Here is a 13,695-nt window from a genome sequence, read left to right on the forward strand (position 1 = left end):
GTATGAAACAAAAAAGGTATGCTGAATGTATTTGGAGAAGATATACATTAAATTATCGTGATTGTTATTTCTACAAACTCTAATGCAATTAAATCTAAGAAAAGAGGGATTGATAAATTCAATAGATCCGAAAGTTTTATTTGTACCGGAAAATGTCGGTCCGTTGCTTCATCTTCTTTCGTACTTTTCAATTTAATTCGATTAATGTCCTTTCCTTTTTGATTCACCCTAATTGATTTATCTTACGAGTAATTTGAATGCGTGTATTTTCTATTTTGTACAGAGAGTGTCATCTAGAAGGAAAAATTCGATTGCACCGACCGATAGTAAAAAAATAATCTAATTTATGTACAATCGGTAATGTAGAAATCTATATTTTTATTATTATTATTTTATACCTTTTGTAATTTTTTCTAATGAGTGAAAATATCTACTTATACAATTTGATATGTCAATAAATCAAGTTTCGAGTATTTAAAAAATATTTCTCGATATCAAATTTCGATTCAAGAGGAGCTTTAAAAGACAATTAGATACGAAATATGCAATAAGAAAATCTCCATTGTAGAAATTTTTTCAATGAAATTTAAGAAAGAATAATTAAATAAATTAAAACAGCGTTAAATAAAATAAAAAAGTTGTGCTCGATGTACTCGAAAAAGATAGAAATTAAATTATCGTGATCGTTGTTTTCACAAATTTTAAGGCAATGGAGTCTAAGAGAAGAAGAGTTGATAAATTAAATAGATCTGAATCTTTTATTTGTCCAGGAAATTGTCTGTCCGTTGCTTCATCGACTTTGGTACTTTTCAATTTAATTTAATTAAACATCTTTTTCTTTTGATCCACTCTAATTGATTTATCCTACCAATAATTTAAATGCGTGTATTTTGCATGTTTTTGTATTTTGTACAGAGAACACCATCAAGAAGAAACTATTCGATTGCACCGACCGAGCTGAGTTTCCAACCGATGGTAACAAAATAAACTAATCTATAAACAGTCGATAATGTAGACTTCTATATTTCCTTTAGACGGATATTACAGGCATACGACAAGTTATCGAGCGAGTTTATTGTGGTGATATTACCAATACCGCAAAATTTGTTTTTAACGTAATGCCTTACGTGCAGGACGGTGGTACGGCCCTGCGGGAAATTTTTTGAAAAAAATTTGCAAAATTTTCGAGAGATTGTAGAAGTTGTCGTCGATCAAATGGTATATTATTAAGAATACGATTTAATGATAATAATTACATGAATTTACGTGATTTATTAGATACAGGATGAAACTGACGTTATGATTCATGCTCTTAATGATATCAAAGATAAGTTTCGAGGATTATCGAAAGCTACAGCTCGGAGAATAACGAAAATAAAAAAACGTCTTCATGAGATTTCACCGGACTTTGACTGGAGAGCTGATGGAAAAGATACAAAGAAACTTTCTAAATTATTAGTTACGGTATTGTCCGATTCATAACTTGATTAGCATTACAGTAAGCCCTCAACTTTCGCATAGAATTGGCTCCTGAAAGTGTGTGCGAATGTTGAATGTTCAAAAGTAGTGGGATATAAAAAAATATGCACCAAAAATTTTGTTTTAACCCTTTCGCACCGGATGGAACATGTGCTGTCCCAGTCTGGAAAATTTTTAATATTACGGCTGAGACAATATGTCACAACTACTAAAAAATATCTACGATAAAAAGTAACGCCAAGTTAGGCCTAAAACTGATTCTTAGTCCGTCTTAATGGTGAAATCATTGTTGTTGATGGTGCGCTGTTATGGGGATGTTTATGCGTCTTGAAGATCTTCAACCTTTTATGCATAAAAGTTATTTTTAAGGAGAAATAACTGATCCCGATAATGGGGCGCATTCGGACTGTATTTTTGGCCATATTGAAAGGATTAAAGTATTTATCTAAATTAGTAAAACACAACACGTTGATGCACGCCTTAAGGGGTAACACCCCTGTAGAATTTTCAAAAAATCGATTTTTTGTTTTTTAGCTTAAAGTGTACTTTAGACATTTAAAAACATTATGCACTTAGTCCCGAAGCAAACAAAAATTTTTAACATGGCGAAATTTTATTTTTACGAAGTGTCTCAAAGCGCTTCGAACAGTGATAACAAAACTTTAAACGCGTTTTTCTCGAAACTACATTTTTAAAACTTGGCGGACACAGAACTCGACCATCATTAAACCGATTGACTTGAAATTTTGAAGATAGTTTAATAGTTATATTTTCTACAGAAATACATATCCGATTTTTAATTGAATAAAAACTTCTTTTTTTATAAACAATTTTCTACATTTTTTTATGTCGAAAAGTCGATTTTTTTATTCAAAGTTGCGCAATTTTCACAAAATTTGACTTAGAGAAAAATCCGTATTTACTTCTCAAGATAATAGTACATAGATTAAGAATTTATTTTGTTTTTTATTCTAGGTCTTATAGTTGTTCAGGTATGAGTCCGCCCGTTTTACCAAAAAAAAAATACACGGTTTGGTTCAGCCATGAATACCGACGCCATTTTTTATCTAAAATCAATCAAAATATTTGTTTGCATAGTTCCATATATGATTAAACAACCCTAAAAAAAAACAATTCTATTCCTCATTTAGTTTTCGCAAAAAAAATTCCCCAAAAAAGACATCTTTTTCAGGCTCTATAGTGGTGTTACCCCTTAATGCAAAACTGAAACTGTTTTGTTGAATCATCATCTTTTGTTGAATGTCATCTGAATAGTCATCTGATGACTATTTTGATGTCCCCCTGAGAGGGGACATCCGATCGCAGAGGATGAAACATTTTTATCTTTAAAAATGTGCAAAATAGAAAAAGTCGAGGGCTGCCTGTATTTACAACCGATTTGTATCTTTAATTGGTATTTTTAGAAACCCCCGAGATCAGATCAGAGCAGTCTGACCCAACGGAAAAACTCGTTCACCGAGTTTTCATGCGAGGACAATGGTTGAAGAAAGAATTGTTACGTTTGCAAGAAGAAAACGCTAAACTTGGAATATATTTGAATAAATTTCGATCCCTGGCGGAGGAAAGAAAGGAAGAGGAATTGCATGTACCGCGTATCTTGGAAAAAGAAAAGAAATATCTCGAAAAAGAATTGAACGAGTTGCGTCAAATTTACAAAAGAAATTTGTCAATCATCGAGCAACTTTATATTGATTATCGAAAATGTGCAATCGATCCAGAAATTAATTGTACAGTACTTCGACAGGAACATTATGATTAATAAAATCCAAAATGTTCTTTTTTCCTCCTTAAACTTTCTACACATTTTATTAAATTTTATTAACGGACAACAACTTTCTACATTTCGATGATGTTTAGATATAAAAATAACTATATATCATCATCATCATCATCATCACTGTAAATTAATTATTATTAACGTTATTATATTAATCTCAACATTATTACTATAATTAAAATTAATTAATTATTATTATTATCATTTGTAAACGTATATACATGACAGAATCTACACAAAACCAAGTACATGCCTATCGTAGTAAAAAAAAAAATAAGAAAAAAAAAGGGATAGGTGTACAAATAACTAGAGATTTGGGATATAAAAAATCTAATCTAAAATCTCATTTGTTCGAGCAACCGACAAAATCGAATTGGAATAGTAATACTTGAAATTGTTTCGTCGTTAAATCAACATACGTAAAAATTCGTCAATGCGAACAACTAATGTAGAAAATAATTCACGTTTCTATGTATACTTTGGAAAGTTTATAAATGGAATAATACCGATGGTATCAAAAAGAAATGCGAGAGAACTAAGTGTGCCGTCTGATGGAATTCTTTCTTGCTTCTTACTTAATCTCTCTCTCTCTCTCTCACTCTTTTTCTTTCTTTCGCATGCACGCGAAGAAAGCTATGAAATTATTTGATCCCAACGACGTTTTATACTCGACACAACGAATTTAATCGAGCATCGAGTTGGTCAGTTTTCACGTATTCTTAGGGATACCAACTTCGCTGCCATGATGACTCGAAGCTTTAGACTTTCTATCTGGATCCATTGCTATGGAGATAAATTCTTCGGAAATTCTTTTATCTAAACCGGTATAGGTCTGTGCCAGGTCAACTTGATCTTCACTTATCGATGATATTCTTTTGAATTCATTTTTTCCTTCCGTTTCTTTGCGCCCTTTCCTTTCAACGGTGTCCCCTTGTTCCGATTGATTGTGACGTTTATGTTTCAGTCGAATCTGTGGGGACAAACGTTAGATGCATCGATTCGTGCAACATTAACAATGTTATGCGTATACCTAAAAATATTTAGGAACATTCACCATTTGCGATGGTGGTCGTTGAACGTAAGGCGGCATGTGAGAAATTACGGAGACTGGGCCGTATGGTGTTGGTGGTATAGCAATTGGTGTCGCTGAAATAAATCCTCCTGGATACTTTCCTGGTGCACCGGGTGGTGGTGGTACTCCGTAAGGTGTCTGGAATGAAAAAACAAACAAATAAGACATGAAAACTTGAAAAAGTGGTATCAGAATTTATTTGCCTTACGGCAATCGACGTCCGAACTTTCTAGTCATACAATTAGTCGTGCCACTGACCTACACATCCCAAAAATCTTTTCGAACACGTTCGTTGTGACATCATTCTCAAAAAGAAATATATACGAAAATGAAGATACTTACTCGTATCAAGGGATGAACAGGCATCACCGGTTGAACCACATAAATCGGTTGGTTCTTCGGCACGTGATTTTGTGCGACAACCCATTGTTGAACCATATTACGTGTCTTCAGTCGACCATCAACGCAACCGATCTCATCAGCTGGATTCGATCTCAGACAGCTACAGAGTTTTGGTGTTAAGGTCAAACAGGTGTAGCCTGAGATGAGTAATTCCGCGACACTACCGATCAGCAAACCTATGCTTGCCAAGAGACCGGCCCAACCACCTTCTATTTCCAATATATTGTTCTCTTCACCCTAATAAAATCAACAAAATGATTTCATTTGAATTATATTTCGTAAGGTCAATCGAGAAATTCTCTTTCTCTCTGCCATTTTGTTCGTTTGCAGCCATTTTGGGTTGAACGTTAGCGAGACTATCTCTGAAATTCCATAATGGTGCTTCATGACCGCATTTTAGCCTTGGCATTGATAACTTTCTCCAACGATCGCGTCTACCTTTGCGAGCCGAGCCGACTACCTCGAAGTAAAAAACCTTGCGAGTTGCTCACCAATCAGGACGAGAGGAGAGGGGAAAAGGAGGTCATCGATAAGGGCTCGGCACGTTAATCGATGCAGAGAGAAAGAGTGGGGGAATCCAAGAATCCTTACAGGAAGCGTAAAAAGGGTCGTTTCCGGAGTCCTTTGAGAGTCCCTGACGACCGCTGTCAGGGCCGTGATGGCAGCCATGTTGGAAAGCGCAAGAGCGACCAAGCTTGAAGCTAAATGAGCTGTAGAAAATCCAGAATTTGTCCTTCCGGATGAACTAGCCAAAGCTGCAAGTACTCCCAATGCTCCGGCCACCAATGCACCTGTTCCTGCCCATAATCCTGCACCTGATCCTCCTAACGAAGCGCCATGGACCAATACCAAAACACCGAACACGACCAAGACGATACCTGTACAAAAGTACAATGTCAGTAGATCACATTGTTTTTTTTTTCTTGAAATAAGGTTTTCATTTCTGACAAAAATTGCTGACAAATTCCCTCTGACATTCCAATTTTTGTTGTCACGGTTTGCGAATCTTTACGGATTCTAATGGCCTTAACGTGTACGATTATTATAACTTTCTAAGTGAAATGTTTTCACTTTTACGCTATTTTATTCCATAGGGCTTAGAACACGCGCACATCTCTCGAGTCTTTCTAATGAATTTTTCTTTTTTTTCTAGTCTATTTAAGATCAACAGCATCGTATGAAAACTCATGCGTGTTACGAGAAATTAAATCGTTTTCTTTTCTAGCACGAAGATGTCGTGCCGCTAGTTAATATACCTCAAGGATCATATTAAAAGAATAAAAAGCTTTTTGAGTTTATTTCAAACTTACCTAACAATAATTGACCGCAAGATGTGAACATGAGAAGATTAGAATCGTCTCCGTGTTGCGCGTTACGCAATTTTGTTTCCTCCTCGTCGTTTTGTTGTCTAGCATGTGGCTGATGTTGCTGTTGTTTATGTTGTTTATCCGATATCAATATCTCTTTGGAGTGTTTAGATTCCATGCAACTTTCCGGCTTAGAACCGGCATTGCTAAATTCCTTAGATTCGTTCGAATCGCTAGAATCCTGACTCCTGACGGTCGAGTCCAAGGCCATACTTGCGTCATTTATTTTGTCCTTCATCATATTTCGAAGCAAAGTTAGAAGGAATTCCTTCAATCTATCTTCGATCTCTCCCTTTACATATTTCTTTTATTAAATCAATTCGAAATTGGATTCTATCGGTTGCTCGGTACTACTATACTTCCGATCTTATTCTTATAATATATTATATTACTTCTAACGTGGCTAGGTTGTTCGGGAAAGGTCAGTAGACACGGTGTAGTCGCTGATCCGGTTGGCACAGTCCGCTGACTCGCAACGATCTGTAAATTAAATAAGAAAGAAGTGTGTCGAGATCTTCTTTTTACAAACTCATAACATAAGATTTTTTCAAAGTATAAATCGAGGTAATTTAGAGGCAAGGTCAATCTAACGTGTATCAAAATCTCGAGCCAACAACGTACCAAGACAATCAGCAATCTGAACCTTCTCCTAGCTTCAAAATCTTAATCCCAAAATGTGAATGATCAACGAAATGATCCTAGTTTGTTGAATGGGTAGACACTTTTGAAAAAACACTAAAATAACACGCGTACACCGATGACAACACGACAGGGTCAAAATGAATAATATAATGTTGATAAAAATAAGAACGAGGGAGGAGAACAGTCGGCAAACAAGTGAACGTCAAAGTCGACCAGTCGATCTTACGTCCGTACCGTGACTGGGGAACGTTTAGAGGTAAAGAGAAGGAATCGCGAATGTTGTACCAGCAGCAACCTTTCTCTCTCTCTCTTTTCCCTTCCTCTTTCTATCCCGCTTTCCCGCTCACCGTAGACACACAGGTACAACGCAGTCTTCGTTCACCTTTCCCTCCTTTTCAACCTGCGCCTTCAACGAGAAGATTTAACGTTAAACCAAGAACAACCAAACAATAGAGGGGGGGGGTTAGGAACAAAAATAAATCCAAAGAAGAAATTTGGGGTTAAAGGACGTTTGTTGTTCTACCAGTGAAAAACGTTAGGCGAGTTCTCGCGCGTAACGACAGGTTGGTTTAAGCTCACTCGAGCGATAACTTTCCGCAGTTAGCCCTGGTTCTAACACACTCCTAGACTACAATTAGCCCAACCACGTCTAATAAGTTTTTCTTCTAGCGATAAAAGCCATAACATGTTAGTAACGTCGCCATGCTTTGCGTTTGTTGTTTGCCCGAGACCAAACTCGGTAAGCATATCTCCCGTTGGCTGACTTCTTTTATTATTATTCTCATACCTTTTTTTCCACGAGCATGATGCCGCTACTACTACTATTATTCAAGTTTCCGAAATGCCGATCGGAGGACAAGATGGAGCTAACTATTCCAACAGAGAACTTCCAGAAGTTTCTCTCTGCCTTTCTAAACCGAGAGAGAGAGAGAGAGAGAGAGAGAGAGAGAGAGAGAGAGAGAGAGGTCAAACATCGTGAACGCTAGCGAATCCTACTTGCGCGCATTTCAAATTATTATCCAGGCATCCCATTTATCTAAAACGTTTCCAAGGAGAGCTAGCGAAAGTTTAACCCCATGATTCGGTACTTTTTGCCAATCAAGCGCTCAAGGAAAGTGGCGATCGTTAGAAACCGACCGGACGTGGGAAAACGAAGACGACGACCAAGAGTCGTTGCTCCGATGAGAATTGTTGTTCTTTGCTGTACATTCCATGGAGATGAAATAATAATCTGACCTTTTCTTCTTTCTTCTATAGCAAATAACCGAGGCATTTTCCTTTTTTCTTTTTAGAGTTCCCATTTCTTTGCGAGCGCGATCGTAACTCTGAGAAATTATGCAAATAAGAAATAAGAAGCGTTGAATAGCAAAGCGTTGGCAAAGCGAGCAAGTAATTAACAAAATGGTGTTAACCAGTGTTAGGATTAGAACTACAATTTAATGTTTCGTCACATAAGGGAAATTGTCATGTTGCATTCGGACAGGAAATACCAAGAAGTCGGAGTGTTTTTAATGAAGCGAGGGAAGCAGAGAATTGGAAGGTAAACTTCTTGCCAGGTTATCGACCTAAACTCAAACTAAATTTATGCGGTTCTCAATATTATTATTATTATTGTTTAGCCGCGTCGAATTGATCGTCCAACTTGATTTTCAATTAAATTCGAAATATTCCAGTAACTCGATTATTTCGTCATAAAAAAAAAAACGGGTAACGACCCGAATACCTAAGCAACGAGTTTCCACGTACAAGTATTTATTGAAATGTGTTCACATGTGGCATATCAAGTAGTAATAGGTATATGCAATTTTCGCTATACTACAGTTAGGCGCGCACGCGTTCATTCGCGCGGCCAACTGGAAAATCGAGTTCCTTCAAGCCGTTTTCCCTCCAACCAACGGAAGCTGACTTTATTGGAGCAGAAAACTGTACCACTGTCACGAATCTTCCTTCCCTTCACCCTATCATCCTCGTCCTAACCGGATAATTATCCGATCGGACGAGGTGAAAGTACTCGTAATAGGATTTCATAAATGAACGCTATGTGAAAATACGGAAGCAACCTTGAAATACCTAAAGACTTCCTTGCTTACTTTTATTCCCACGGTATTAAAGTACAATATTATTTGAACGTTAGACGCTACCAGAACTTTCCAACTTAATCAAATCTTGTCATCTGAAAAACCACCGCGACCACGAAAAAAGAGCCGAAAGAGACGAACGAAATACAAGGTTTCTAATCGCTAGCTCACTTGACGGAGAAGAAGAAGGGGTAGGGGAGGGGGAGGGGAGGGGGACGCAAGGCAAAGAGAAACGTCACGGAAAGTCGAGGAGTAGTTACGTTAACCACCGACAACAGAATTTCACCGTCGGATTTACTTTCGATATCGATTCGTTGCGTACACAACAAGTGTTGAGACGATCGAACATAAGAAAATAATCTTACAATTAGAAAGAGAAAAATTTTCTGAAAGCACCTGTTTGGTGGAGGGGCATAGGGAGGGGTAGAAGAAGAGAGAAGGAAGTCGTATCGGTGCGATCGAAACGGTTAAGAGAGTAGGCCAACGAACTGACCGGTGCAAGACCAACGAACCTCGTTCCCCGCAATGGATTGCGTACGTTTACATTCCAGTAAGACGTTCCTAGGAGCGCCGTATCTCGTCATCGCGTCGCGAAAGTAAAACGTGACCGACCCGTGTGTGGCGGTCGAGTTGTAACCCGATTAACCGAAAATGATTTTTTGATTTCTATTATCAACCCATAAGAAGTAATCAAATATTTTGTTCTCCTGATAGAATTTGAAAAAAAAAATTGTGGAATGCGATTAGAGTGAACGCGCATTTTCTTTTCTACTCTTAACTATAAACTTCTCTCTTTTTCTCTCGCTGACCACCGTCGTCCTTGAGTATCAACAACACCCAACTGGCTCGCCTTGGCCAAGCAGGAAAACATTCTGATCTCATCCTACAAACGTGAAACGGCATCGTCTCTTAGTATAAGGATTATCTACTTATAGGTCACGCATAATCGAGTATTACCCGTTTATCCCGCCTACGGTTATAAACCTGTATCATCATCCCAAGGGATCGTTGAATCAAAATTGGAATAAAATTGCTTGCAAGACTAGGTGGTAATAGGCGAACGGGAATCGATATTTGAAAGAGGTGGGGGGTTTGGGGCGCGAAAACTCGAGCAAAGTACCGCAGGAATATCAATGAAGGTACGACCGCCACCTCGAACACTCTCGAATTACATAGGACGGGGTCTCTTTCTCTCTCTTTCTCTGTGTTGCGACAGGGAGTAGCGTAATTCGGGTCGGTCTGCCACTAGAATCTCAACGAATCGTTGTTAATGTACTCCTTTCGATCGAGCAAGCGAACGAACGCTTCTGCTTCCTTCCTCGAGGCTTACGTACGAAACATGTTGCGTATTTCAAGTGAAACGACAAATGCAAAATAATTTATACATTTAACCAACTACTCTTTGCGAATTACGCAAATCTTTTCTCTGTCGCAATGCTTAATTGCTTGCGCGCGCACTTGCATAAATAATAAAATGAATTTTTCTCTTTAAAATGCGAGGTCAAGGGTGTCGAAAGCCTATCTCCCTAAAGACTTTCAACTTTGACATATATATATTCTCTTTGGACGTATGTGCATTGTCTTTGCTCTTTGTACCGTTTGTCTCGAGTACCGTTGTTCGTTTCGCGTAGGCGCCACACCTATCGTTCCCGTAAACAAGTGTAAACGAATCAGCATTGTAATGCGGCTAATAAGGTAGAGTTGAATGAACGCGACGACGCGAGATTAGCAAGATCGACTCACCGTATCGACAGTGTTTCCCTTCCAACGCGATCTCCCCCAAATAACAGTTATTCTCCCTGTAGAACTTCACACCGATCTCGTTCACGGTCCTCAGGTCGGTCAGGTAAATGCTAAAAGAAAGTAAGAAAGGATAAATGAACATTTGTAAATACCGCTATTATTGGTTTTTTTCTTTTTTTCCTCGTGCTTACTTACCACTTTCTCCAACCTGCTCCTAACTCGAAGCTCTCGTAAGACGTGATAGATTTCAAGCCTAAATCGTTGCCCAATATCAGGACAGGTTCATCTGAGCTCGTTTCTTCTGCCTTGTAAACAATGGATCCTTGCAGATCTCGATCAAACTCGACGTATACTAGGAATAATCTGTAAATTGTATTTTATTTCATTTGTAATTTAAACTAATTCTATTGTTAATTTACTTACCTGTGATAGTAAAGAGGATTTGTAGTTATCACTTTAAGACAACCTCCACCTTCGAACGAATATTCGTTGCAAAACTCGAAATAGTTCGCGTTTGTGGCTGCTGATTTTGGTTGAAAATTTACGTTATTGTCTAAAATCCGAACGAAACTTTTTTCTGTTTCATACACGTAAAGAATTTTTTTCTTCGTAGAATTTTCATTTTCTTCAACGGATTGGACCTCTTCCGTGAAAGCAATAATTTTGAGAAACGGCACAGGCACGGAAATTTGTACTTTTTGCATGGACAAGTTATAAAATGGTTTCTTGTTGGAATCCTCGAGCTGCGTCTGTAATCAAACAGCAATAAATATATGAAATAACAAGTATTTTACTCTAACAAGAATAAACAAAAATAATGAAGTTAGCCTTTTTTTATTTACAATACCACGACGATAGTAGGCCGAGCCGCTGCCCCGACAAAAAGATGTACTAAACTTTTCGTTGTAATAAATTGGAATATGAACGTATAAGAAAGGAAACAGTTGAGCCCAAAACATATCCTCCAATTGATCAAAGGTTTTCGCACCGAAATATTCATGCGTCCAGCCTGGAGCAAAAATGGCAACCGATAGATTTTGTTTGCGTATCCTTTCCAGTGCCTAAAAGTATCAAAATATCCTTTTCTCATCCTTCATCTTTCATCCTTTTTTATTGATATCAAAAATAATGTTAATCATTTACATGGGCAGAATTGAAACCACCGCCTCCGGGACAACCTCTACCCCAAACGTCCAGACCCACATAAATGTCTTTTATGTTACGTTCGAGATCTTTTGCAAGCGTACAACTATTTATTAATTTCTGATCGGTCCAATTGTAATTTAAAAAAATTCCATCGCAACTTAGAAAGAAGTCTCTACAATAAAACATTAATTAATATCGATCATTCTAAATGATGTCATATAGTTACATGTAATATTCTAAAAAAAATAACATTACTTGTTTTTTATATTAAGTTCATCCTGCCATTTTAATTCTCCTGTGTGCGTTACGCTGTCATACCATATTATTTCAGAATCAATAATTTCTTTGTGAATACTATCAGTTAAATATTTGACAAAATATACAAGATTACCAATGTTTTCTAGTTTAATTTTATTTTCAACGTTCAATAGCCAACCTTCGAATTTATAAAATTTAGCTATTCGAACAAGCGCATTGGCAAAACGTTTGATAGTTTCCTTAGAGTGCAAGATCGAGTTCCAAATATCTTCTCCATTGGTATGCTCCGTTATCACCGTGCCCAACACCTTTACCCCATGGCTATGAGCAGCATTGATCCATCCATAAGGTGGTATAGTTACAAAATAGTGGCTGAAGTAAACGAATGTATCTATGATACTCCAGTGATAAAATAAATATTCTTCATTTGAATTAGAACCATTTATGAACCTGAATAAAATACAAAATTATTAATTCTATAATAAGTATAAGTACATTAAATAAGTGAAATCTTACCTATCTTGGAGGTAACCACCTTTCATGTCGTGACAAAGCAAAGTTTTTGGTACATTGTCCGCTTTAAGTTTACTTAAACTCAATGTTTTGTGATGTACCTCTAATCCATGATAAACGTATTCGGTGATCTCTCTCATCGGTGTCACTCTTGGCCATGTTACCAAATTTTCTAACCCATCGTACAATTCCTTAAGGTTACGAAATGGAAAAGATTCCTCCTTGCCACTGTTCATCTCTACGGTTTGCATTCTTCTGATGTTATCATAGACATACTCCGTACATGTTATATTAGTTATAGGACAAAGCCTTTCCGTTGTACTTGAAATACCGGAAAAAATGTGTTTTATAAACTTGATGAATAATATTTAATACAAATAACTCATGGGACGAATAAAACATTTGCTTATCGCACGTACAATTTTATCGAGACAAATTTTTATCAAACAGCTGCGAATAGTTTGTTGCATTGTCATAAATGGAATCCATGAGATTTTTTCCCCAATATCATTCTGTAACAAAAAACATAACAAACGGACAAAGAGGTTATGTTGTCGTCTACTACTGGAAATTTCCATTTAAACGTACACGTGAAAGGAAATGATATGAGAATCTTCAAATTGCATTATGTTATATTTCATCACACGAAAATATTGATAACACGTTATCGACGATGCGTCAACTACTGCATAATCATATTCATTTCTTTTTTTTTCCACAAGATAAGATACACAGTTAACTATTTTAAAAAAATATTTTCATATTTCTACCATATCCTTTTTATTATTTTTAAAATGTTTATATAAGAATGTATAGAGTATACAAGATGTTTTTTGTAAAAAAAAAATTTACCGCGACTTTTCGTTAATTTCAATATCGCGACTGACTCCATTTTGTATATCGATTTATTGGCGGTAAAATCAAACGAAATAACACGAGAATAGTAGAAAAGGATTGATATAATCAATTGAATAATAATAAAAATTAAATATTGATCGTAAGATCCTCATTTACTCGAATAACAATAATTTTTAAAAAGTTTACATAAAAATATATAGAAAAAAAAATGTTTATTATATGCAACCAGTAAAAAAAAATTTACCGCTACTTTTCGTAAATTTCGATACCATGACTGACTCCATTTTATATATCGATTTATTGGCGGTAAAATCAAATGAAATAATACGAGGATAGTAG

At 36.6% G+C, this 13,695-nt stretch overlaps 2 protein-coding genes across 6 annotated transcripts; both read right to left on the minus strand.

Moving 5' to 3' along the window:
- Positions 1-3,273: 3,273 nt before the first annotated feature.
- On the minus strand, positions 3,274-6,359 carry LOC107071857 (uncharacterized). The gene is made up of 5 exons (XM_015331239.2): positions 6,062-6,359; positions 5,343-5,629; positions 4,692-4,988; positions 4,332-4,487; positions 3,274-4,247 (listed from the first exon to the last, which is right to left on the minus strand). The coding sequence occupies exons 1-5, from the start codon at positions 6,357-6,359 to the stop codon at positions 3,987-3,989; spliced, it is 1,299 nt and encodes a 432-aa protein (XP_015186725.1). The 3' UTR covers positions 3,274-3,986.
- A 98-nt stretch (positions 6,360-6,457) lies between these two features.
- On the minus strand, positions 6,458-13,340 carry ENGase (cytosolic endo-beta-N-acetylglucosaminidase). 5 transcript variants are annotated; one of them, XR_016176344.1, is made up of 10 exons: positions 13,087-13,340; positions 12,502-13,010; positions 11,983-12,435; positions 11,725-11,899; positions 11,424-11,642; positions 11,005-11,330; positions 10,777-10,944; positions 10,582-10,691; positions 6,995-7,166; positions 6,458-6,598 (listed from the first exon to the last, which is right to left on the minus strand). XR_016176344.1 is itself a non-coding variant. In XM_015331237.2 (10 exons), exons 3-10 carry the CDS (start codon positions 12,747-12,749, stop codon positions 6,522-6,524), a joined length of 1,776 nt encoding a protein of 591 aa, XP_015186723.2. In that variant the 5' UTR covers positions 12,750-12,819; positions 12,918-13,010; positions 13,087-13,339; the 3' UTR covers positions 6,458-6,521. The 5 variants fall into 5 exon arrangements, 4 of the variants coding, with proteins under 4 accessions (XP_015186723.2, XP_015186721.2, XP_089027898.1 ...); XM_015331237.2 differs by lacking the exon at positions 6,995-7,166 and having other exon boundaries at positions 12,502-12,819; positions 12,918-13,010; positions 13,087-13,339; XM_015331235.2 differs by lacking the exon at positions 6,995-7,166 and having other exon boundaries at positions 13,087-13,339.
- Between the last annotated feature and the right edge of the window lie 355 nt (positions 13,341-13,695).

This window comes from Polistes dominula, unplaced genomic scaffold, assembly GCF_049000335.1.
Source record: "Polistes dominula isolate Pdom_NZ unplaced genomic scaffold, Pdom_raw_medaka contig_84, whole genome shotgun sequence".
Lineage (NCBI taxonomy): Eukaryota > Metazoa > Arthropoda > Insecta > Hymenoptera > Vespidae > Polistes > Polistes dominula.

What these genes read in the sequence shown, in the direction of transcription:
- LOC107071857 (XM_015331239.2), bottom strand. Translation starts at nt 6,359, where the DNA reads ATGATGAAGGACAAAATAAATGACGCAAGTATGGCCTTGGACTCGACC. An exon ending in TTGCGGTCAATTATTGTTAG is followed by an intron (nt 5,630 to 6,061) that starts GTAAGTTTGAAA and finishes ACTTTTGTACAG; the next exon opens with GTATCGTCTTGGTCGTGTTC. An exon ending in AACGACCACCATCGCAAATG is followed by an intron (nt 4,248 to 4,331) that starts GTGAATGTTCCT and finishes TTGTCCCCACAG; the next exon opens with ATTCGACTGAAACATAAACG.
- ENGase (XM_015331237.2), bottom strand. Translation starts at nt 12,749, where the DNA reads ATGCAAACCGTAGAGATGAACAGTGGCAAGGAGGAATCTTTTCCATTT. An exon ending in GAACTTAATATAAAAAACAA is followed by an intron (nt 11,900 to 11,982) that starts GTAATGTTATTT and finishes GTTTTATTGTAG; the next exon opens with AGACTTCTTTCTAAGTTGCG. An exon ending in GGAGCAGGTTGGAGAAAGTG is followed by an intron (nt 10,692 to 10,776) that starts GTAAGTAAGCAC and finishes ACTTTCTTTTAG; the next exon opens with CATTTACCTGACCGACCTGA.